The sequence below is a fragment of the Xiphophorus couchianus genome, chromosome 19 (assembly GCF_001444195.1).
Source record: "Xiphophorus couchianus chromosome 19, X_couchianus-1.0, whole genome shotgun sequence".
Classification (NCBI taxonomy): Eukaryota; Metazoa; Chordata; class Actinopteri; order Cyprinodontiformes; family Poeciliidae; genus Xiphophorus; species Xiphophorus couchianus.
The window spans coordinates 10,862,428-10,888,134 of NC_040246.1; the positions used below are offsets into that span (position 1 = coordinate 10,862,428).

The 25,707-nt window shown below is 37.9% G+C and overlaps 3 protein-coding genes across 5 annotated transcripts in view; all 3 read left to right on the forward strand.

Moving 5' to 3' along the window:
- LOC114134759 (kinesin-like protein KIF6) overlaps positions 1-11,143 on the forward strand; it is a 55,642-nt gene extending 44,499 nt beyond the window's left edge. The window contains exons 16-23 of one of the 3 annotated variants that reach the window (XM_028001540.1): positions 2,399-2,449; positions 4,114-4,201; positions 4,342-4,477; positions 6,024-6,112; positions 8,579-8,668; positions 8,797-8,883; positions 9,592-9,707; positions 10,941-11,143. In XM_028001540.1, coding sequence (XP_027857341.1) covers positions 2,399-2,449; positions 4,114-4,201; positions 4,342-4,477; positions 6,024-6,112; positions 8,579-8,668; positions 8,797-8,883; positions 9,592-9,707; positions 10,941-10,966 — 683 coding nt within the window. In that variant the 3' untranslated portion in view covers positions 10,967-11,143. Of the gene's footprint in view, positions 1-2,398; positions 2,450-4,113; positions 4,202-4,341; positions 4,478-6,023; positions 6,113-8,578; positions 8,669-8,796; positions 8,884-9,591; positions 9,709-10,940 lie in introns of those variants that run through there. The other 2 variants (XM_028001541.1, XR_003593456.1) reach the window with 2 other exon arrangements.
- A 299-nt stretch (positions 11,144-11,442) lies between these two features.
- LOC114134761 (potassium channel subfamily K member 16-like) lies at positions 11,443-18,382 on the forward strand. Its single transcript, XM_028001543.1, has 5 exons — positions 11,443-15,663; positions 16,618-16,732; positions 16,813-16,979; positions 17,072-17,240; positions 17,421-18,382. Exons 1-5 carry the CDS (start codon positions 15,451-15,453, stop codon positions 17,630-17,632), a joined length of 876 nt encoding a protein of 291 aa, XP_027857344.1. The 5' UTR covers positions 11,443-15,450; the 3' UTR covers positions 17,633-18,382.
- A 127-nt stretch (positions 18,383-18,509) lies between these two features.
- Positions 18,510-25,337, forward strand: LOC114134760 (potassium channel subfamily K member 17-like). The gene is made up of 5 exons (XM_028001542.1): positions 18,510-19,173; positions 22,116-22,230; positions 23,836-24,002; positions 24,104-24,272; positions 24,367-25,337. The coding sequence occupies exons 1-5, from the start codon at positions 18,958-18,960 to the stop codon at positions 24,615-24,617; spliced, it is 918 nt and encodes a 305-aa protein (XP_027857343.1). The 5' UTR covers positions 18,510-18,957; the 3' UTR covers positions 24,618-25,337.
- Positions 25,338-25,707: the final 370 nt, after the last annotated feature.

Genomic DNA, 25,707 nt, shown 5'->3' on the forward strand with positions numbered 1-25,707 from the left:
CTGTTTACATCAGAAGCTGATCTAGATCCTTGATTCCTGGTATACTTTAAATCCCATTCAAGCATCATGCCACCAAAATGTGGGTATTTATTGAAACATAGCTTAAAGCTTATCTTCAAAGAGGATAACTCTTACCGTATGCTAGCATGTAAGTTCAGTTGCAGTGTGTCGCAAATAAAAGGGACGTTGTGAGGAAAAGGTTTCTCAACCAGTTCTGTATGTGCTGAGTGGACACTCACGCTGCTTGTTCTTTATCAACAGGTGATTTGTTGAATTGTTGCTCGCTCAGTTTAGATTTTTTCCAGGATGGGGAGAGTGTAAAACTATTTATATTATGCATGCGATTCTCATCAACTCTTTCACTTTGTTGCAGATGCAGTGCATTTCTTTGCCATATAAAGTGGCGGCTATAGAAGGAGTTTATTGCCAGGATTTCAGTTGCATTTAAAATTGAATCTGTGGTGCTTTGTCTGGCGACTGCTTTTTACTGCTCCACAAAGCCAGCACGCAGGACTTGTCAGATATTACAGATTTGTGGCTACAACTACTACGCTACGTAATAGTAGATCACAGGAATTTCCTACTGTGGTTTCTTTGTTTTGATCTTAGTGTTGGGGATTCTGAAATGCTTATGTACATGCTATGATGGATTTAAACAATACAGACAGTGCGCTCATCGTGTCTTTATAAACTCCCTTTTAGAGTGATGGTTTAAACATCCCTTAATCCTTTAATGTTCTTTTGAAGACATAGACTCGACATCAGTAGGCGTGTTTTAGAGTGTCGTGTTTGTTAGAGAAGACCCAGGCTACCCACCTAACCACAAAATGAAGCCACAGGGCGTCTCAGATCATTTACATTCTCAGCTACCCAAGTACATGGCTTCATGAGAGGATCCCAAACTCTGCTTCATACCTCATAACCATTTGGAAAAACAGTCTTGTCACAGGCACCATATGACTCTGTGTGTCCTGTATAATGTTTCACTTCATCTGTTCAAGTCTCTGCTGTCTACAGAAACCCCTAAAGTGGTTGACTTTGAACAAAAGTGCTTGTGATGCGCTTGGAAAGATAAACTGGTTGCACTGGCATTTTGCAAACAATTTTAAAGCTTTCTGAAAGAAAGTGCTGACTAATTGAAAAAATCTTGTGGGTTTAGAATCACTTCAATCCACCTATTATAGGACAGCATGGGTGGCATTTAGTGTAAAGGTACTTTTATAAGAGAGGACTTCATCTGGATTTCTCATCTATGGAGCTTAAACCTCTGATTTTAGATTGGACATAGCATCACTTTGCAGGGCTCAATTACTGAGCAGTTTTTATGTATGAGACCTAAGGGATTGTTAAAGAAAATCACAGACACTACCATTCTGCTACCCTTCCTGTCTGTTTGTTTGTGACCCAAAAATCCCAAACATCTCCTTCTTGCTTATTCCTGGCATTGTTTGCACAAACAGCTGCAGACACTCTCAACCTAGCAACTCATCTAAACGTGGTGAAGGCAATTTGCCAAAGTTCAAACTGAGCATCAGAATTGGGAAGCACTGGGGATGTAAGTGACTTTGAACAGGCCATGGCTGTTGGGCCTTTACAGACCAGTCTAAGTGTTTCTGAAACTGCTGATCTACCCAGATGATCACACAACCATCTCACAAGCATACAGAGAACGGTCCAGAAATTATTTCCAGTGAGTGGAAATTATGTTGGTGTCAGGGTCTGATTTGTTTGAGGTGATAGAAAGGCAACAATAACACAGATAATGGTTGTTGCTACTGACATATAGAGAATGTCTTTGAAGATTCTCTGCACATGTTGAACCTTGAAGCAGATAGACTCCATCAGCTAAGGATCACACTCACGGAAACAAGAAACAAAAGTTAATTTATTTCATTATATAAGGACTGGTTAATTGTCCTAATCTTCATGACTAAGAGTCTACACCAATCGTTTTTCTACTGTCTATAACTAATAAAGAATGAAATAGTTTTCCATAATTTAAGTTCGCCCTATTGGACTTCTCAAAAATTTTACCCAAAATTTTAGTTCTAAAACTAAATATTGTTTTCCTAAAAAAAAATTCTTTTTTTTAGAAAATATTTTTGGTTTCTGAACCAAAATGCTCTTCAGACGAACGCTGAAATATTAAAAATAGAACAATGTCATGAAAATTGATGGCAGTTTTTAAAGTTTTTTATCTGTTAAAATCACAAACTGAGGAAAGTGCAGAATGCTCTTGAAGAGACTACGGGTTTGTTACCACAAACCTATTTTGTTTTCAGCTTCCCGTTTAGCATCTCTTACAGACTGCTGAAAGATTATTTGAAAGCACATTTATTGTTGAAAATTGTTTAAAAAAAAACAACATGTTTTTGTCTTCATTCTTCTTTGTCTTCAGCTGAATTGAAGAAGCAGTTACAGACACGGAGGAGACAAAGAGCAGCTCATGGTATGAAGATAAAAACGTACATCCATTTTCTGTACCATTTCAGTCCATTTTCTGTACACCCTTGTCCCTAGTGGGGTCGGGAGAGGTGCTGGTGCCTATCTCCAGCGAACGTATCGGGCGAAAGGTGGGGTACACCCTGGACAGAACGCCAGTCTGTCGCAGGGCAACACAGACACAGACAGGACATCAACAAAAACAGCCCAGGACAAGCAACCATGCACACACACACACCTAGGGAGAATTTAGAAAGACCAATTAATCTAACAGTCATGTTTTTGGACTGTGGGAGGAAGCAACATGCAAACTCCATGCAGAAAGACCCCAGGCCGGGAATCGAACCCAGGTCCTTCTTGCTGCAAGGCAACAGTGCTACCTACTGCCCCACTGTGCAGTGAAAACTTACATGATTGTTAACGAGATAACTTGCGTGTATGTTATACCTGCACAATATACCTGTACACTTTCTTTAGAGCTTGCTAAGACAGTTCCACCGGCAGTAAGCTCTATGTACAGTTATGTAGTGGGGAAGGAAATTCCACAGTAGGAAAAAGGGAATTTTAATGGTATTGCAAGGAACAAACCTATTACCACTGTAGACATCTGTTGTGTAAATATAAAAGCATTTTTTATGTTGATTTGAACATTAGTCAAAATTAACTAACAAGAGGTAATTCTAATTTGTATTTTGAAATCAGTGATCTCTTTTATTTTTGGGCTATACATATGATTTAAAATAGAAGCAAATTCATTCTAACCATCCTTCAAAGTTAAAAAGAATATTCGATGCATGTGAAGCAGATGTAAGGTCAGGCAAATATATTATTTTATAAACTTTCCTATTCCTACATTTAGAGCAAAAAAAATACAAGTTATAAAATACTTTAACTGTGACAAACAAGGATAAGAAAGATTAATAAATTATGTTTGGGAGAAGGCCACAAGAAAGCCTGTTGTCACAAATGTAGTTGTGGAGGTTTTCTAAACTGGACCTTTAACTGAAGCATGTCCTTCCAGCACAGAAAGATTAAACTTTTTTGCTACAACCTCTCCAGATGTGTGTGATGTGAAACACAGAATGAAGAAACAGAAAAACATCACACGCCTACTGTTATGTATGGTGGAGGATCTGGCATGGGACGGAGGAGCTGTTTCACGATCGTATGAGTTTGATTTCAGCTTTTTCCTGACCATGTGTTGAAGTACCTTTGAACATTTATACACTGATGTCATGTCAGTGTATAAATTATGACAAATGGGACATCATTTTATCGTTTTTCTAAACTTGTCACTCCTGAAAGGATGGGAAACACTGAACTTTCTGGCTGCTTTTGTCTTGTGTGCATCAGTGGCCACTTCAAAGCTTTTACAGAAGGCCTCAGTGACTGCAAGCTTAAATACCAAAACTGCACTCTGTTAGCTTCTCTTCTGATGGTTTTGATCTGTTAACATGCATGCTTTGATGAGAAAATTTGGTCATAAAGCTAACATTTTCCCCTGGTTATGACGTCAAAGGGCTTTTCTTGTTAGTTTGAATCTCATCCTCAGGGAAGAGTTCATAGCAGCCATGTTTTTATTGTACATGACCAAAATAACATTTTACTTACATTTTACTTCTGGATGCAAATTTCTAAATATCTGCTTGTTTAAATTGAATTACTTTATAGCTGTGACAGGAAATGATACACAGGACAAGGAGGAGAACGACCCCCTGGAAGAAAGCCTCTGCAACCAAATTAAGCAAGAGAAAGTGACGTGAGTTGTCTCAAATAACTTACCAAATGTTATTCCAGTTTCCCCCCCCCCCCAAGACCCTGCTTGGTCTGATTGAACACAGCAGGTGCTGTGTAAAGCCAACTAAAGATAAATTTTGCACTGCTGATATCCCTTGTCAGCTACAACAACAACATTGGCCACCTACAGGCTCTGAGGACAGAGACTGAGCATCTGCAGCTGTTGATAGACAGGGTGAAGGTCAAGATTCGGAAGGATTTCCAGACGTGGTGGAGTCAGGAGGCTTTGAATCTACAGGTGACTGGCCTCTTTTCTATCCTTGTGACAATGCATCTTACAGTGCCTTTTGCAATTCATACCCTTGGACTTTTCATGTTTTGTCATAATAACACCAGGAACGTCAGTATATTTTACTAAAAAAAACCAACACAATCTAGGATATAACTGTAGTGGCTGAAAAAAACACTAATACAGAGTTTTCAAAGCTTTTCACAACTAGGAACTTGGAAATATAAATGCATTGGTATTCACCCCATGTTTAATTTCACACTTCTAAATATAAATCCACTGCAGCTCTGTTGCAATAAGCGTCAAATGGAAGACAGACGACTGTAGTGTCATATTTAACTACCAAGTTCAGACACACACAAACAAAAAACAATTTCTTAATACATGATTATATCTGTCCCTCAGGTCAGGGCAAGGGTCCGGCAAAAATGACAAATGAAAAAACTTGTTTTAGACTAGCAGGTAAACCAGCATGCGCTTAGATGTTGAGCTTGGTGCAGAGCCGGCGGTCCCTTTGAGACTTTATGCTGATGCCCATCATTAAACAGTTCCAAACATCTTAAATATGCATACACACAATGAACTAAAATAACAGTGACAGCAATATTATGCTTGCTAAAATTAATGAAGAACATTGCATCTAAATGGAAGGACATTTATACTTTGAGACAAAGTATGAAAAAGTTCAAGGTTTATGAAAAACAATTGTCAGGAGCTGTAAATCTGCTCTGATTAGATTGAAACAACAAAAAAATGTGATTCTGATGCTAGGTTTGTATCAATGTTTTTCTCTTTATGAACTGTGTTTCTTACCATACTGGTGTTTTGAGCAGTGCTGACATTTAGCATGTATACTACCTGACAAATGTGTCGATTGCTGCCTCTGTTTGTTACAAAGCTAAATGGGACTTAGTGGGAGGGAGAGTAGGAGGCAAACAGAGAGGCATTTATTTTTTCCTCAATTCTTTGTGACTCAAACATTAACAGAGTGGATAATAACATGAGTCAGAGTCTATTTTAGACTAATATACAAAAGATTGCAGAGAGGACGGCTGGCAAAGGATTCAATTGTAACACTGACTCAGTGAGGAGTCAGATAACTCACGCTTTGCTCAGCCTGGACACCTATTGAGCACATTTCAGGCAACCAGCCAACACGAAGATGTAAAGCAAGAACATCTGAGGAGCAAATTACGCTGACCTTATGATTGGAGATGAGTGTCTCTCTCTTTTATCTCGGCAACATTTGGATATGAATTTCTGAATGACAGACGATGAGGAAGTGTAAGAGACTTCACACATGCAGCTTTGCCTCACAAAGCTGAGTATTTTTCTTACTAGCTTATGCCCAAAAGCGCTGATCCAGTAGTAGATGCACACACGCACTTGCTTAAACTTTGCATTTGCTAAATAACGAACCAGAACAGTAAAGCATCAGAGGTGCTTTCTTTAATCTGTCAGATGTATGTAGCATGCTCACGTTATTCTGTTGGGCTGTTTTTGTTGATAGTTGTTGTAGAAATGTTTCAGTAATTTTTTTTACATTTTTTATTAGGAATCTGAGTCGGAGCCTGAAGCCAGTTATAGCTCTGCATCTCAAAATGAAACCTTGCAACCATCTTCACCTGGCACTCCAGGATTTTGGTAAGAGCTTTTCTGCTATATTTTTATATGTAGCACTTTTGCTTATCTGCCAATTAGGAGTATTGCGAATTATTTTACAGGTCTCAAAAGCCTCTTTTACAACAAAATCAGTTTGTTTTTTTTTACATTTTTGAAATTCCGGATGAAAAATTGGTGATGCGGCTTTGTCAAACAACAACAGATTACACAACTAAAGTCTTCCTTTATCTCTGGTCTATTCATTGTTTTCTTTGCAGCTGATTTTCGGCACATAGCAAGACAATTATTCCCTCCTCTTTTTTTTATTCAGTGTTTGTTGTTAAACTTAGAGGAAATCCTTGGACAAATAAACAGCTGTAATCCACAACTCCTTTAAATTCAAGGAGACTAACATAAGAAAGCTGGCTAGCATTTTTTCCGAATTGAAGAAGTGACAAACTTTTTTTCTTAAATTCTAAAATGATGTTTTTTGCCCCTTTAGGCCCAAAATTGGAAGAATGTGTTGTTTTTTCAAAGAATTGTAAAAAACTGAGAACAACCAAATATATGTTACTCCATGAACTGCACTGAGATGTGAATTTCCCTCTGGAATTAATAAAGTATATTCATTCATTCATTCTGCTAAACACCTTCAAAATATACACCTTCTGATTACATTTAAATTGAGATGAATTGTTTTTAAGTCACAAGTTGCATTAAAAAAACAGTTGTCGTCAATTACTTATTTCTACAAAATACATGAATGTTTACCATTTCATAATTAGTTGATCACTCAACAACGTGCTTCTGATTGCTGGCTTCCACGGAACAGACATTGAATATTTGTCATCACTTACAGGCGTTTGTGTGCATTTTCTTCACCATCTGTGACGCCATCAGCCAGAGGACACTCACAACATAATCACAGCCCGTATTTATCGTCTTAAATCTGCAGTAACTCTGATGACAGTTATTAATGCACACACAGTGAGGAAATGAGCCCAGAGTTTGTCAATGTTTTCCTCAGATACTGATCACAGAAACTGCCCTTGAAATGATTCCTCTCATGTCTGCTGTTATCGAGTGTTTACTACCATATGGCCATTTTACAATATGCCATTTTACATAATGCAACCAGGAAGATTTTGTCTATTTTTTTGAGTTTTATTTGCTCCCATTTCTTTCTGTGAGCTGTTACATTTTCACTTTGAAATAAGAAAAACTAGAAAGAAAGAGCAAAGAAATTGCAGAATCCATATCAAGTGTAAATTCCTTATGCAAACTGCACTTATACATGTCATAGTTTGAAGCTTGCTCAGAACTGAACAGAGGAATCAAATCATTCTCACCACAATTTTGAAACAACGTTTTCCTTTTTCCAACCACAAGCTTCAGCGTATGTTCACAATGTCTGTGAAGTGAACAGAAAAGCATACATCACTTTCGAAGGGAAGCTTTAATCAGAGAAGCAGTCAAGAGGGCTTTTGTAGCTCTGCAGAAGCTGCATCTGCTGCCAGGCTGGTGCACCCCACAATTCTGACTTCTATAAAGGAGCTGGAAGGAGAAAGCCATAAGAAATCCTGTAAAATCTCCCACAAGCCATGTAGGGTACACTGCAAACATGTGGATGAATGGGCTCTGGTCAGAAAACCCAAAGCTGGACGTTTTGGCTGACATGCAAAACATTTTGTGGCAGAAAACTAACAATGATCATCACCCTTAACACAAAATCCCCACTACTAAACATGATGGGGGCACCATCCTGCTGTGGGAATATTTCTCTTCTACATGGCCAAAGAGGACTGAGTTGAATGCAAGACAGGCCTGGAAGAAACTTGCGAGAGGGCCCAAAATAATCAAGACTAATTGTTCAAAAAGCCAAGCCTAAAAATCCAGCCAGATCTAATTTCTACATTCTAATTTCTGCAACAAGAACATCAGAGGAGAAATTTTGGTTCGGGTATTGCATTAGAAGCGTGATTACAACAGATAATGTCAGCCACTCACTAGAATCAATGTTTTCTCCACAACTAAGATGCATCTACACAAAAGTTGGACAAAAATACCATTAAACTTTGGTATCCCCTCTCTTCAAGTAACCTGTGTACAAGAAAGTTGTTAGTGACAAGGAATTATTTTGGATTATTTTGCAAATCTAAAATGCAGCAGCAGGTTTGTCTTGAGTTATGAAATAAAAATGATAAAACACAAATTGTTTACACAATACATTGGATTAAAAGTCAGACATGTCATATGTTGTTGAAACAGAAAGAAGTTCAAAAAGCATGTATTTGGTCTCCTGGCACACTTTTCTCAGTGTTTTAAAAAGAAACCTTGTGTTTAATTTTGATGAACCTGCAGAAGAAAAGTTCTGGCTGCTTTATGCTGTAGCTCCATCTGGTGGTATAAAGTAGGGGACACAGATAACTTCCATGTTTAAAACACCAACCTGTGGTATTACTTTGACATTATCTCTGTCTTTATGAAAGGCTCTGCTTTCTTCCACAGTGCTCCTGATCTAAGCAGCACAATGAAGGAGTCTCCATCAAAGCAGGACACAAATCTGGACAATTCAGTCTCTTCCGCTCCTGATCTGAGGTCATTCACTTTTTAATTCTCTCTTCTTTTATTTCAGGAAAGTATGTCTAGATTCTACTACATTGCAGTTTGTGAATTGGAAAAAAAAATGCCGAGAGTGGAAATAACTAAATTTGTCTTACTTTCAGCTGTCTTGCACCCATAGACAAACTTCCAGCACCAGTTTGGTCAGCCTGGAACAAGTCCCAAGAGGAGAGTAAGAATTCATACTGGAGGTACATTATCCAGAGGGTAATCACAAACCCAAAAAGCAACCAGAATATGTAAATTAAACCAATTGTTCCTTCCACTGAAAAGCTAATTAGAAGACTGAAATAGTTTAACTTAGGGAAATTTGTTATTTTTCTGGTATGTATTGAATGAGCTGTGACTCCTGCTAACTGAAATTAAGCCTAATTTTTTTGCCTAATTTTTCAATTAATACTTTCATACACAGCCACACACACAATAGTATGTGTGGCTGTATGTAGCCGAAATCCATACATACAGCCCAGACCTGCAGATTTTATAGCTGTTCTGTGTTTTTTCTTCACTTACGAGAGCCGTCATAAATTTTAATGTCTTTGTGAAGTAATGTCTGCGAGTAATGTTCACAAATCAAAAAAGTCTCGCTTTAACCCAGATGCTGAAAGCTCCTTTTTACAGCCACTGTTAAACACTCGCTGTAATATGTATATGCTTCCTCTTAAACAAGCACTCACAGCACAGACCCACTTTTGTTCTGTAGTGAGGCTCTGAAACACAAGGAGCTGTTCTCTGTCAAAGTTTCTGCTTTAAATTTTGCTCCACAAACAGTTTACATGTTTCATACAGGGGTCATATGAAGACTTTTTTTGTGCCTGCTCCAAAACAAACATGACCACTTTTTTTAAAAGACAAATTTCAACCCTTGGCATGTTAGAGTAACCACAAGTACATTTCAGGAACCTTTCCACAACAACCCTCACGTCTTCTTCCATTCCACTGACTGGAGATCAGGAAGTTGATTCTAACATCCTGGCCTTTGTTATGGCCCGGAAAAATCTCCTCAGCAGGATAGGTAACACACACACACACACACCCTCTCACATGTAGTGTCTTTCTGTCTTCTCAAGGACTTTGCATTGATTTCCATTCATTTTTTCCTCTATTTCAATAGCCTACACCCGACCCTTACCCCTAACCCTAACCCCATGCCTAACCCTAAACTCAATTCACACCTTAGTCCTAAGCCTAACCCCTAACCCAAAAGCAGCACTTTTTCTCATTGAGACTTAAAATGTATCAAATACAAGGTCATATACACAGGCACGCACTAATACAGTTTGCACACAAAAATTGGTGCAAACTGTACTTATAGGTGCTCAACGCTGCACTCTAGTGGTGTGATGAATTACAATGCATCAGAAAGTTTTGTTAGCGTTAAAGAGCTTGAGTTCATCAGACAATACAGTGCCTCAAAAAAACTAGAGTTTTTCCAAGTTTTGCCCCACTGGATTTCAGCGTGGCCATTCTGACACATGCATGCACTTTGATCCAAACCATAGCTGTCAAACCCCAGGCCTTCTGCAACTTTTAGATGCATCTCTGGTCCCACACACCACAACCACAGGACTCTGTAGAGCTTGAGGGGATGAGGAGGTGATTCAATCCTTACATTCCGGTGTGTTGGACTTGAGACACATCAAAAAGTTGCAGGACAGCAGCCCTCGAAAACTAGAGTTTGACACCATGATCTAAGTAATTTAATTATTCTCTGACTATGTTTTGAGACTTCACCTGCAGTGTCACCATTGGCCTATTGGCTGATTTTGAGATTAAATGTCTCACAGCCTGTTAGTTTTGGTGCAAATCCTAAACCTAAATCTACCTTGTCTTGCCAGGTGTTCAGTTCTACTATTCATTTTCCATTTTCTGATATTACGGTTGTAACGGTGTTTCTGTAGAATATTACATAAAGAACAGTTTGGCATATTTGCTCAGAGAAATACCATCTCTATAGATTTGTCGGTTCTCCCATTATAACTTTTGTGTAGATGTTTGCTTTGCCAACAGCAGATTTGCCTGTGTTGTATTTTGTCATCAGATATTCAGAGAAGCTGAGGTTATAGGCTTACTTGAGCTGTTAGACTACTCTTTTTACAACATGGAAAAAAACAGTCTAAATGAGTTGAGTTTAGTTTTTACTAACTGAGGAAACGAAAAGTGCACCAAGTGTTGCTATCTGTCAAATGTGTGCTGTGTAAGACATAATAGCCACTAATCAAGTAGGTTTGTGCTTTGTGTATTTTAGGCCCCCATAAAGATGTGAAGTTCTAACGAGGAGCCATATCATCACTTCCAGGCAAACGAATGGTCTGGGAATTTGTATTGCCGCAGACCACTCATGCTTTCTTATTCTGGACAGCATTATAAACCACAGACTATGTCTAACATTTGATGTAAACCCTTTTACTAGTAAAACAACAGAGAAAAGACATAATAATAACCAGAAAAGAGCCGCAGTATTTATTGAAATCTTGTGAAACATTTTAATTGGTGACATGTCTCAACATTTAGAAAGAAGTGCTTTTTATATTTCCAGCTGAGTTTGCTCTATTAATTTTTATGTAAATTAATATAAAACTATGGGACGTAGTGTGAATAATAAAGCTCTTTACTGCTTTGCCCAAACAATTAAGGCAAAATGCAACTGTGAGATCCTGATATGCTTGAGCCATCACTTCCATTGTGCTGTTGCTCTGCACTCTAGGAAACAATTCGCTGCCGGGGTACAAAGTTTTTATTTTTTGTAGTTTCGTCCTCAAAGAAAAATACTTTTACGATGCTACAAATGGCACCTGTGCTATGTGTTGACTTTTTAAATCCTATTTTCTTGTTGAGCTCATCAGGACAGTTACCTAGCAAAATTTTCTCTGTCAATCTCAAATGGGATCTTCTGAGTAAGAGCAAGTAAAGAAACATAAAGAAAACGTAAAGAAAAGTAAAGAAAATTCAGGAGGACAGTCCATTACTAGGTAAATTTATTCTTAAATTCTGGGAAAAGCTTGAGGCCATTGTACAAAAACAAGCAATCGGTTCTGTCCTTCTGACCTTTGCAGCTGTTCTGCTAAAAGCCATAGGGAAGAAGATCCAACCAGCCACTGTGGAACCACCTATGCCTTTCAAACAACTTGTCAACATTTTGCATTGCTTTGCATTAATTTGTTTGATGGATGACAAGAAGCTGCACACTTTGCATTCAGTTCTGGGCTCTGTCGTTGCCTTGGATATTTCTCCAAGACAACTCACCCTTTAAAGTCATATCTGTTACATCTCATTGCCATGACGTTAACTCCATTTCCACAACTGCATGAAATGTTTTAAGATCTGTTTAAAGGTAATATGGAATAGTGGAAATCCATTCATCTATTAGCTAGAGGCTAGAAGGCGGGGTACAAAATTCAGTTTCTGGACAGAAACAGAATTTTATTTAGTTCACATTACAGTAGAGGGGATTCAATTCTGTTCCAGAATTTGTTCAATTCATATATTTAAAATATAAACCATTATGTATACATACAACCAATCACATCCATGCATACTGACCAGCCATAGCAGCAGTTTCATTTTCATCTTAATTATTAGATGTCGACTCACAGTCCTTATTGCAATAAGAATGTGTGCAATATCGCAATCATAAATTACCTAACGGATTGAATATTTATTGGGCTATAAGACTTAAGGCACCATGCATTAAAATTTTGCCTGATGATAATATATTTAACCATTTGCATTTCTTTTTACTTTTAATGCCTATAACTAATATAGATATTTGTGACTGTTATCAGAAAGCTTATGGATAGTGATATATGCATTATGATGATGCAAAATAAAAAGAATTGTGAGATAAATGTGCTTTTATCACAACCAGTATTGTCACAATATTTGGAAATAATATTGCAATATCATTCTTTAATGGTATGCATTCCCGATAATTTTGATGCCATCCATGCTGATTCAGTTGATTTTTTTTTCTCCATGTCACACAAGGAAACAATGCATTTGATGTGTGGCCCCACCAGTACATCTGCATGTGAGGCCACAACCTAACTGAAATGTTGTGAATTAGAAGCTGACAAATCCATCATCCTAAACACTTAAACACCTCTGCTCTTTCTCATAGAAATCATTTGAAGAAAGTAATAAACAAATTCTGTCACTATCCTAGCGTCTAACTAACAATACCCAGGTCTTTTGACCTAACTCATACAGTTTAAAACCAAATCTACAAAATACTAAGAAATCATATGTAAACTTGGTTTGTGGTGGAGAGTTGTGGCAGCAAAAGCAGCAGCAGAAGAAGCAAATCCAAGACAGGAGGCCCATCTACACTGCCATGACTTAGCAGTGACCATAGAGGCCTTGTGTCGGGGTGATTTATCTCCTTTATGTACCAGTGTAGCTGCATCCCAGTGCTGTCTCATAGAGTTGTTTAAGGCTGCAGCTGTGGGTGTGGTGTAGTCTTTGATAAACTGGGTAGAATCGTCATAGTAAAATACTAGTTGTAAACAGAGAGTGGTGAGAGCACAGGAAGGCATCTTAAGGTTAAGGAAAATAGGAGGCACACTATAGCAGTGTCAAATTTACCTTCTCTCTAAAAAAGGTTTTCCAAATTTTCTGCAATCCATCTAAGATTATTATTCAAATTAAAGAACGCTTAAAAACATTCTGAAATGAAAACCTATCATCTGCTTTACACAGTTGGTCCTTAAGAAAAAGGAAACAATTTTCACTTTAAAAGGATCTTAATTCTTTTGGATAATTTGGAACGTCTCTAAGCAGTAACCAGGTGGTACAATAAACTGCAGCTCCAGCGTTAATATCTATTCAGCCACATTTCAACATAATGCCAGGATTATCAATAATGCTAAAGATCTTCATTATAAAAAGGTTTTTGAAGTGTTTAGTTTCTGGTTTATATTCAAGAAATGTTTTGAACTCGTCCCATGTGACTATAAACAGCTCTGGTTCCAGATGTGATGGAAAACGTGCAGAAATTGTTCCAGCTGACTTGTAAAAAGACTGAGCATTTATACTGGTAAGACTTTAAAGTTAATTTGTAAAGAAACTGAATTAGCCAAACTAGACAGAATACCACATGTATCCTGGCTTGCATCTGAGACTAAAAGTGAAAAACTGTAAAAACAAAACCTTTGGCCTCAGATGCAAGCTCTGATCCATGGGATTTTGTCTAGTTGAAATCACAACCTTCAGATTGTTTTTTTTGTGTTTTATGTGACAGACCGTCAGAAAATAGTGCATATTCATAAAGTGAAAGGCACAAAGTTTTAAATTTGTATTCATGTAGATTTTATTTTTAAAATGCCTTGCATTTATATTTAGCTCAGCTCTGCTAATGCTTTTCAGAGCCTCGTATCACTGCACTTAAACCTGCAAACCTGCAACTGGCATGTCCTTACCAGTTTTGAACAAGTAGAGACAGTTGTTGTTTTTTTTGCCACTTATTTGACAGAGAGAGTCAATACAGAGCAGTTTTTAAGTGTTGCCACAGATTCGTAATGGAATTTTGATCTGGACTTTGACTGGCCTATTTCAAAACAAGCACATGCTCTAATGTATTCTAGTGTAGCTCTGTCTGTATGTTTATGGTTGTTTCCTTGCATTTCCCTCACTCTCAAGTCTTTTTCAGCCTAATAGGTTTTCTTCTAAACCTAGCCTTTTTGGAGCTAAATCCTTCTTTCATTGATCATCTTCCCCATCCCTACTCAAGAAACGCATCTCCGGAGCATAACACTGTCACCAACATGTTTCGCTGTGGTTGATATGCTAAGGTACTGAGAAAAGTTGTGATTTTTTGTTTTGTTTTATTTGATCAGAAAATTCTTCCACTTGTTTGCTGTGTCCTTATATAGCTTATGGCATTGCTTGTAGAGTTCACAGCTAGTAGTTGACCCGTCAATTAATGATGGAGTTTGACATCCTAACCCCGCATTAAACTTCTGCACAACTTTATTCCTGACGTCTCTGCTGTTTTCCTTGCTCTTCATGTTGCTGCTCACCAATGTTCTCTAACAGTCCTTAGCAGCCCTAGCTTCTGACCATTGACGGTTAGACTGTATGTTATTTAGGCGTCAAATGAAATGCTTTAAAATTCTTGGATGTACCGACAGATGACAGTGATCAGATCAAAGGATATAAATACTGCTCTAGATTTATTTTCTACTCCATACGTCGAGGGTTGCAATAACTTCCAGAGCAGCTCCACTAACATATTGACAGATTTCACATAAAATTAAAGCACCACCAACCTCCAGATCCCAAAGTAGGAGACCGACATCTGAGGGTGTCAAATGGAAAGCAGGTAAAACATTAACTTTTGTTCTGCTGACAAGATACTGCCACTGCTTCCTTATTAGTGGAAACAGGGGAAAGCTTGGGACCAGATGTCGCTCGCTAATTGAGGAAAAGAGTTCGGCCGTTACCTCGGTAACCCAGAAATCAGCACCCGTGCTCCTCTGACCAATCAGACTGAAGACATTGCCGTTCAGAGAGAGATACAACATCAGCCTGAGCAGCTGTGATGTTAAGCAGGACTGCTTTTTTCAAAATACCTTCTTTTTTTTTTTAAGAAGAATGCATTTTTCTAAAGTGACAGGACATCTATTCGGAGAACTTCACAAGAACTCCTTAACATAGAAATTCAATCTTCCTCTTTTTTTTTAAAGTACTTTTATGTTTTTTCTGAGCTTGAGCACCAGCATTTTTGTCTTTTTCTGGTGCGGTGGTGGGGAGGGGGGTTAATGGCGTGCTTTCATCTGGCTCGGGTCAAAGTGAACTGGACAGCACTTTTAATTTTGGCCCACTTCACATACCTGCTGATCGGGGCCATCATCTTCCAGATTCTGGAAAGAGAAGCCGAGAGCAACAACAGAAACCACTTCCAGCTAGAGAAACTACATTTTCTGGCTAATTACACCTGCTTGGATGGTCCTGCCTTGGAGAAGTTTGTCCAGGTTTCTATTTTTTTTTCTTATTAATCTGAAATATTCCTTTAGACTAGGAGAGGTTAAAATGCATGGTTTTAGAGTTATTTTCCACTTTGTGGTTGACAAAAGCTTCAGTCTTATACAAATAAAACTAATTCATTGTGTCAATATTTGGTGCATTTGGTTTGTAAAGCTGAAAAATCAATTTTATTATTAGGTCAGGCTTACCGCAATAAATGGTTTTACAGTAACTGGTTTGAAAGATCAATAAATGTGTCGTAATTTATAACATTTGACAAAATCATTACCCTGGTGACCTTAAAAAGTTTTCTTAAAGTGATTTAATTCAAGGATTTAAATGGGGTTGCCCTCATAAAAAGATCTGTTAAAATTAATTTTAAAAATGATTACAGTAAAATATGTTCATTTCCAATCTATTGGCTTATCTTTATTCATCTTGATAATGATGGCAATGATGTAGTTATTTTTTTTTATTGTGATTGTTTTACCTTTTTTTACCTGTTTAGTTTTATTTAGATTTTTTTGGTTTTATGTAATCTGTTTTTAATATTACTAGTCATTGGTTACCTTTTAAAAATGTATCATGAAATTTCTAATTTATTCCCTATAACTTGAATTAAACAAAATATATTTTTTTACCTTTCAGTTGTGTAAGTCTTGCTGATTGAACAATAACATTTCAATACTGCCAAGTCTGATGTAATTTACCCTGACAAATATGGGGTTACCTAACATTAAATCAGAAAAACTGAGAAAATATTTTACCTGATTCAGCTAAATCATTACTTAATTCTAAAAAAAAACTTCATGTAAAACTCATTGTAGATTTAAAAAAAAAAAAAAATCTGTTTTAGCTGCACAACCTTCCAAACCCAAGTTTGGTTATGCAAGAATATTTCTGTTCAAGCCTATCAATCATTGCTGATTTGTGTCTTAATGTGCATTTTACTCTGTCTGCAGGTGATTTTATATGCCTGGGAAAAGGGAGTGAACCCCTCAGGCAACTCAACCAACCCCAGTAACTGGGATTTCAGCAGCTCCTTCTTTTTTGCAGGCACAGTCGTCACAACCATTGGTAGATTGATGTTTTACCCTTTCAGCTCCAGTTGTTGTAAAATATGTTGCTTCATTACGTCTTACTTGTCTGGTTCACAGGTTACGGAAACCTCTCCCCGAGCACTGTGTCCGGTCAGGTGTTTTGTGTGTTTTACGCACTCTGTGGTATTCCTCTGAACCTGGCTTTCCTGAAACAAATGGGCAAGTGTCTGACCATTCATCTGGGTCGACTAGAGACAGGAATGGTGGCGGTTGTTCCTCACAAGGTTCTGACATGGTTCTCTTTATTCTGCAATGCAGCGTATAACTGATGGTCGCATATATTGGCTAAATAAAGAGGGTTTTTTTACTGTCCCAGAAAGCCGTGGAAGCCCTGGCAGTCAGTTTGTTCTTCATCACCGGCAGCATGCTGTTTCTCGTCATCCCTCCTCTTCTGTTCAGTTATGTGGAAAGCTGGACGTTTGGAGAGGCCTTCTACTTTGCCTTCATTACCCTCAGCACCATTGGTTTTGGAGATTATGTAGTGGGTGAGTAGAGACCACAATCAAACCACTAATGTGCTAGAAAGGCTGCAACGGTCACTTCTGTCTATCTAAAGCTCCCAGGTCTCATTCTGTTGTATAAGTCAGTGAGGCGTTGGAAGATTAATGTGCGCTCTGAACTCAGATAAACTCATTTAACATGTTCTTACATGTTTCTGCTTAAAGGCACCGACCCAGGGAAGGAGTACATCTCCCTGTACCGCTGCCTTGCAGGCATTTGGATCATCTTCGCGCTTGCTTGGCTCGCGCTTATCCTCAACATGGGAGTGAGGATCATGGAGAACCTGGTTATCCTGACTCACCCAGGTTTTAAGAAGCATGAAGAAGAGGATGAGAACGTTTCCTCCAGTAAATTAGAAGTCACATCAAAGATCTGACAATGGACTTTAAAATTCTTTCAAGTAATATTATTCTGCTGGTTAATACTTTATTTAATCCTTTTTTCTCTCTCTCTCTAATATCTCTCTTAATACAAGACGAAGCAACAACAGTTTTAATACATACATATATTGGTGATATATTGTGTTCTACCTCAGTGTGAAAGCCTGCTTGATCAGGAATCATCTGTTTTTTTCCATTCTATGATTGGTGTTTATCTTCTCCTTGTTCTCTTCTGATTCCCACCCGTATGATTAGATGTTCAAACAGGAAGCTCATATCTGGGCTGTTATTTCATGACACCCTGTCACATGGCGTGTGGGGGTGTGCGTGGGGCGGTGTGTGTGCGTGTGTTTTGTGTGTGTTCATTGATGTCAGTCCACATCTGTGCTTGTGTGCTGACGGGAGACTCTAGTGACTTGAGCACGGACGGCTATCTTAAACCAACACATTAATCAAGATGGTGATGCGAGGTGGAAAAAAAGAGGATGGCCCTCACCTGACACTGCCTTATGTTTTTCAGAAGACAAAATTAAAAACACCAAATACGCATATCTGACATTCATTCAAGATGCCATGCAAAGGAGCTCATACACCTGGACCTTTTCCACAATTTGTCACGTTGCAATCACAAATTTTTATGTTTTTGTTCCTATTGTATTTGACCAACATTAAAGTATTGCACAATGATGGAGTGGAAGGAAGAGGATGTAGGGTTTATTAGCAATAAAAATCTTAAATATGTCGCATCCATATGTCTTCATTCCTGATGAATCAATACTTTTCAATACAACCTTCCAATGCATTGCAGCAAACTGGTTTAGGCTTTTAAGGTGCATCGCTATCAGCTTTGCAAAACTAGAGACCGAAATGAACAGCTAGATATATTCCATGATTAAATCACATACTGATAGACTCTGTTTACTTATTCTGGGACTTCCAAAGACAATTGATGGTGCTTTTTTTTATTAAGGGGTATCATTTTGAAAGAGATTGTGTTATCACATAAAATCTCAAACTTCCCATTAAAGATTTTAGTTCTAAGCTGACAAAATGTGAGAAACTTTAAAGCGATGTGCATATGTTAGTTTTTCCAAGACATTGTACATTTCTACTTGTGCTGCCTTATCTCCCTTATCTTACTTTGCTCCTCTGGATTTGCATGTCAGGTCAGTGAAGTGATTGAAACAGTAGTGCTCTGGAAAGGTTCATTTGCCTGTGATGTGAGTCCGCCAGGTAAACCCTCTCTACTCTTTGCACCTGACTGCAGAGGCTGAGACTCCGAGCTAAAACTGGACGTCAACGTTCGGACTGCCTGGCCAACATGGGAGTGAAGGAGATGTTAAATCTGGCGCGGGTGCCATCCATTCTCATGCTTGGTGTGATTTATGTGGCCTACGTGCTGATTGGTGGTGTGATTTTCTGGAAACTGGAAGGAGATCTTGGAGGGAAGGATCTCTCCAAGTTGCTCCTTAACAAACAGAGGCTGCTAATGACGTACAGCTGCCTGAACCAAGAAGGTCTAGAGGAAGTGGCTCAGGTAAGGTACTCAGAAGTCTGAATATGATTAAATGGATTAGTTAGAGTAATATAAAGTATAACATAGACGTGTAAACTCCTAATTGATACATACATGGATAAATCAGTCAAGATCACTTGTCATTTTAGATATCTCTGCACTCATAATGGATCACAACCTAATGTAATTCTATAAAAAGTAATAAACTTTTACACTTTTGTGTCATTTGCTTAGTAGATTTTAAAATGTAGCTAAGTCTGTATGTGATTCTTAAATTTTGATTACATTTAATGCAGAGAAACCCTCACCATGACTTGACAATCATTTTAAAAACTCAAACAGAAAACCAAAATTTAAAAATAAATAATTTTTATATTTTGCCATCAGATTTTAATTTTATATAAATTGCAGTTGGGTGACCTTTAAACTCTCTGGAAGCCCTCAACAAGAAACCTTCATTCTATCATTAACCATACATGGAATTAAGAGGAGACATTTTTGCTCACAAAAGAATACAACTTATGAACCATAAACACCCTACCATCAAACATGCTATGATGTGCATCAGATGATCAGAAAGACAGCAAAAATGTAAACAATTGGCTCCATGTTTAGATGGTTTTGGGACAGAAGAATCTGGGTAAAACCATCCAGGCTGTTCTTAGTATTTGTGATGATGCTGTGGAGCATCACAGTTTATTAGTAACCTGCAAGTGAGTGAAGGTCCTATTGATGCAAAAGCAAATTGGAATCCACTATGTTCCTGCATATATTGATAGTCTTGGTTACTATACAGTAATGAGGTTATTATAAAGACACATAGAGACACACAGCCGCACAGTAATTCAGCCCTGATCAGGTGTTTTGTGCTTTTACATCCGAGAGCACATTAAAGGTGTGTTTGGGAATGTGGTCATAAAAAATTGGGGTGTCATGGAATATTATCTCTTCTAAACAAATGTAGCTACTTTACTCGTTAGTCCTGAATCCTAAAATCTTAACTGATGTTCTCTCTGCAGAACTGCTAATCCAATTTTTCTATGATGGTGCTCCAGTTTAGACTTGTCAGCTACATTTATCTTGGTGTCTTGTCTGTGGGTAAAGAGATCAAAACTCAATCTTAGTTCTCAGTAGTGATCTAGATTTACTTTGGGTACACGTTCAAAAAACACTTAAAGAATCATCAACTTGGGCTTCATTTTAACGACAAGTGCACCCTTGAACAGCACAATAGATACTGGAGTTTCAGAGACACAAGTGTGTGATTACTGAAACAGACAAAAAGACGACTTACCTAAGCTGCAAACCAGTTACTTCAAATAATACAGCTCATGACTTATGGTTAGCTATTCAAGCAATTTCTGTAACTTCTGTCTTAATCAATCGCTCAGTACCACTATCAGGAGTAAGGTGGTGACACATTCAACCATTAGGCAACTTTTTCACCTTCTGAGCCATGTTTGGTTCAGCAGGATTCTTCTTTTTAACTTAGTTAAGTTACAAACTCTTGACCAGATTCAGCAAAAAGAACCGCTGGTTTTCCTGAAAACCTACAAAAGTTGATATTTTCATTTGGCATGGGGATAGAAGCTAGAACTAACATGTAGAGGGATGCCTAAACTACACTGAAACAAGTGGTTACAGATATTTGGCTTATAACTTATTAAACATCACAATGCAGGTTAAGTAGGACAGTACACCACTAATACATGAAGTGAAAAAGACTTCGCAAAGGAGATAAATCCACATTGCAGAAAAGTGATACTTTAAATACTTAAGCCAGTTTGAAAAAACACAGACACTGAGTTAGGTGTTTATGATCCAGCAGAATGCAAAGCAGGTGTCCAGTCCCTTCATCTAATAAATCATTAAAATACCCATTAGCTTTACTCAATTGAATCCCAATGGGGTGATTCATCCTGTGAAATACAAAATAAACTTAAAGGAACATGACAAAAATATTAGAGAAAAAAATGTTTACATCTTATTTCTAAGGTACGAGGATACCACACACATCAGTATTTATGTGGACAGTGGAATAATTTGTTTTACTATAATTCATAACAGAGTTGAATGTTGAATCAATTAAAGGAAATGTCTTCATAGGAAAATTTCGAATTTATTAGTGTCAAAAATAGGTTTTTGTTAAGCTAAAATAAATCTCACATAAAATTTTGAATTTTCTTTTGAGCCTTTTAAAAATTTGGGAAAATGAAGAAGAAATTTGCAATAGAAGTTCGGTGAGCGGGCAGGGATTTTTCAAACACGACTGATTTGATATCAAATCTAAGCAACAAAGAAAGGGGAAAAAAGCATGTAATAACAAGCAGGCAACCCCTTTTTCATGCAAATAGCTTGTGGAAACTTTTAACTCTGCTTTGCTTACATGATTCCAACCTGGAAGACGTTGATTGGCCACAAAAGTTCTCAATGTTCTGTTAAGAGAACCACGGGATTTATTAAAACACCTAAGAAGCACACGTAATATTGACGTCTGTTCAAATTTATGTTAGAACGTGAAACTATTGACCAGGTGAATGTTCTGCCACTCAGTAATAGAACGATTATTTGCATTGTATTAAAGCAAATCCAGCTAAATTTGTAAAGAGAAAGAACAAAAGTCCAAGATTTAAGTTAACTCCCTGCATATTTACTTGTAAAGCCACTGGTGTGTGAATAAAACAACCTTTACATTGCTTGACATAAAGTGTTGCAAACTTTGAGTCTGTTATTTGCAGTATTTTTAATATCTCACCTTGGTGCTGAACTCTGAACACAGAGGTGAGAAGATATTCTACTGTGGAATGCTGATTGCAATGATTTATTGACCAGAATAGCTCCAAGGTGTTCTAACAGTAGAATAGATTACTGTGAACAGGAGTCAAATGTGGTTAATAAAGTCTGTTTATATTGATAAATGTAAACCATAGAAAAATTCAGCTTTCCCTTTTTTTCTCTTTTAGGTTGTTCGAGATGCGTCAAAGACTGGTCTGAGTTTGAAAGGCAACCAAACCGCAGACGGCTTCTGGAAATTCACCAGCTCGGCTGTGTTTGCTGCCACTGTGGTCACAACTATAGGTCAGCGTCACATATTTTTACACACTTCCTGTGAAGTATGACCTGCTGAAAATGATAACCTGTCCAGTTATATATCAACCTAATTTTGAAAATGATATCTAATCTCAAAAGAAGGTAATTATGATTAACAATGTGTCTAGATGATGTTTGGCTCACTCTGTCAAGACTATTAGCTTCCTGAGTACAGCTAGGGTAGTAGTTAAAGGCTAAACCAGCTGTGCACTGGTATTCTAACATATTATTTTATTTATTATTTCTACTGTTTACTTCTATTTACTCTCATAGTAAAAATCTCGCAATTTAGTGTCTTAATCTCCTGCTAAAGAGGATTATCCAACAGATGTAGAAAAGGAACTCAAGTCATACTTATAGGTACATTTACAGGAACAGTTTCCATAGGATTTGAATTTATTAAGTTAGCAGCTGTCCAAATGGACTAAAAAACTGATCATCAGTCTGGACATCTCAATAAAACCAGTTTTGGTTAAATTTTCTACTATAGAACACAAACAAAATGGGTGTCAGCACTGTACCAAGGTGAAAAGACGGCAGTAAAATAATCTTCAAGAATGTGAGAAGCCTGGTGCCTATTTACAACGGTTCTAAGACTTTTTCTAACCAGTTTAGAGTTTGCCATTCAAGATTATTCTCAAGCAGAAAAAAATATCCCAGTCCTTTGAAAAGTATTAATATGGCTTAGCTCAGCGGTTCCTAAACTGGTCCTAAAATACCCCAAAATGCCCTGCATGTTTTAGATGTGTCTCAGTTCGAGCAGGCCTTGTTCCAATGATTGCATGACCTCCTCTGCAATCACCCATTCATCTAAGTCAGGTGTTTGGAAGAAAGGGGACACCTTTGCCAACCGCCAATAAATTTCAAGAAGAAGAATAAGGGGACACCTAAAACATGCAGGACAGGGATACTTGAGGACCAGGTTTGGGAACAATTTTTGCCATGAATGTCAACACTGGTAAATAAACGGCACCATGCAGACCCAGGAACACAGCAGAGGGGTCAGGGATAACGTTGTGGAGGAGGTTGAAACAGGGCTACATTATAAAACAATATCCCAAACTTTGAACATCTCACAGAGAGCTGTGAGCTGTTCAATCCATTATCCAAAAATGGAAGAAGTATGTCATAATTGCAAGCCTTCCAAGAAAATGGCAATCCACTTAAAATTAAAGGCTTTGTGTTGGCCTGTTCCAAAATGTGTCAGTGAAATATATTGTACTTTGTGGTCATAACATGACAAAATAAAAAAGTTCAAGGAACATTTATAGTTTTGTAAAGTATTAAAGGACACTGTCTTCCCAAGAACGAACCACCCAGCAAATTCACTCCAAGGTCAGACTTTGCAAAACTCAGAGTAATGTCTGAAGCCCAGTAGCTCCACCAGCATGTTAAATGAGACCAGATGTCTGGCCATAGTACACACCTAATGCCATGTACTAAGGACGATGTTGGGGTGCTGGTGGTATGGTCTTGGTACATGATGTCAGTCTGTAGGGTAATGCTATTTTTAATTATTCATATTTACAAAGATAAAGCTAAAGCAGTTCATCTGCCATCAAACGAGATATTATAATGCTTTTATTTTAACAGGTTATGGAAACATGAGCCCCAGCTCAACAGCTGGTCAGATCTTCTGCGTCTTCTTTGCACTCTTTGGGATTCCTCTCAACGTAGTGGTGCTCAACAGAGTGGGCAAGTACATGCTCGCATTGGAGAGAAATGTCTCAGACTTCCTAGAAGGCAAATCTGGACGAAAGGTAAGGAGGTGATGAGGACGAAATAAGCATTTTTTTGTTTTGTTTTGTTCTTTGGAGTGTGACCAACATCACTGTTCTCTCTTTCCCTGGTGAAACTGCAGAGGTGCACACGGTTTTTTGTCCACCTGTTTTGCTTCATCTGTGGCACCGTCCTGTTCTTCATCATGCCCATGCTTGTGTTCCAGCAGCAAGAGGGCTGGACCTACTCCCAGGCCATCTACTACTGCTTCATCACACTCAGCACCATTGGTTTTGGGGATTTTGTAGCAGGTACAGCATAGCCCAAAATCCCAAACATCCACTGACTGTTTTAACTTTTATTCTTGATTGTCACAAAGACACAATTCTTTGGTGTGCTTTCCAGATAGTAATCCAGACAAAGACTACCCTGACTGGTATAGCGTCCTCATGGCCTCGTGGATCTTTTTTGGCCTGGCCTGGCTCGCTCTGCTCATCAACCACTCCATTGACATCCTGGAGCGGCTTAACTCCCTCCTCAAAAAAGGCTGCTGTGGTGAGAAGACTCTGGAAGAGTCTGAGAGCGCAGACAACAACAATCCCGACACTCAAATGGAGGATGATGATGAGATTAAGAAGCCTCCGGTAACTGAGTAATCTACAACAACAAGGTGAAGGTTTTAGTGAGTCAATTACACGACCATTAGCCCTGTATTTAGGATGTTTGAACTGGTGACAGGCCGTGAGTACATGTGATATCAGGCTGTAAATGCTGTAAATCTTCATAATCACCAGTTCATTAGCATGTGACTGATCAAAGGTTGTAAAGTTCTGATAAGTGGCCAGCGAGCCGAATAAGAAAGCGACATGTCTCATGTTCCACAGAGGAGATACAGTTTGTGTTTGTAGTTTGCGTAGTACGTGTCACTTTTACAAATTTCCAGAGATGCAGCAAATAGTCATACATGAATCTGTGTAAAATTAAGAAGAATCTATATAATTAAAAACCATGTTTCATTAAGAAGTAATCATCCTATTTTGTTATTCTCTTAAACACTTAAGGGAACCACTTTTACTGGTTTTATCAGCAGGAAAATAGCTATATGAATGCAGCGCCAGGCAGGAGGAAGAAAAGTGCAATCAGTAGCAATTCTTGTATTAATTCTTGTATAAATACTGCAATTAGTTATTCCCTCCTTTGCGCTCACAGGGATGAGAGAAGAGATCTTCAATATATTCTTAAAAAAAGGAAGAATCTAATTCTATTTTTTATAGTTTGCACGAATCCAAACTTTTTATTTTGTTTTTTTCATTCTTTCTTTAGGTTTTTAAGAAAGTGAAAACGTTCATATATACACACAAAAGAGGACAGCGTACCAAAACAAAGAGCAAGCTAGAATTTCTTGAAAATTTAGAGATCACTTTTTTTTTCTTTCAACAGCATCCATTTTTGCACTCAAATTCTCACATTTTTATTATAGGTAAAATATATATTTTTTTCAATAAAGTAGATTTCTGATTTTGGTTTTGGGTGGACAGTTTTTAACCATCATTCTTTTGAAGAAATAAATATGTTTTATGTCATTGGTCTTTGGGTTGTTATGGGTTTTAGTGTTACCCTTCTGACTGGGTGTTCCTCGTCTTTTTTAAACATGCCATTGTTGAACGAAAACTTAAATAACCCCAACTTGGATCCAACCTTACATAAAACCTATAGGCCTATTTCCAAACCCCCTTTTATGTCAAA

Coding starts and splice junctions, on each gene's coding strand:
- LOC114134761 (XM_028001543.1), top strand. CDS start 15,451: ATGGCGTGCTTTCATCTGGCTCGGGTCAAAGTGAACTGGACAGCACTT. Junction 16,733..16,812: donor CACAGTCGTCACAACCATTG/GTAGATTGATGT, acceptor TCTGGTTCACAG/GTTACGGAAACCTCTCCCCG. Junction 16,980..17,071: donor TGGCGGTTGTTCCTCACAAG/GTTCTGACATGG, acceptor TTACTGTCCCAG/AAAGCCGTGGAAGCCCTGGC.
- LOC114134760 (XM_028001542.1), top strand. CDS start 18,958: ATGGGAGTGAAGGAGATGTTAAATCTGGCGCGGGTGCCATCCATTCTC. Junction 19,174..22,115: donor GTCTAGAGGAAGTGGCTCAG/GTAAGGTACTCA, acceptor TTTCTCTTTTAG/GTTGTTCGAGATGCGTCAAA. Junction 22,231..23,835: donor CACTGTGGTCACAACTATAG/GTCAGCGTCACA, acceptor TTATTTTAACAG/GTTATGGAAACATGAGCCCC.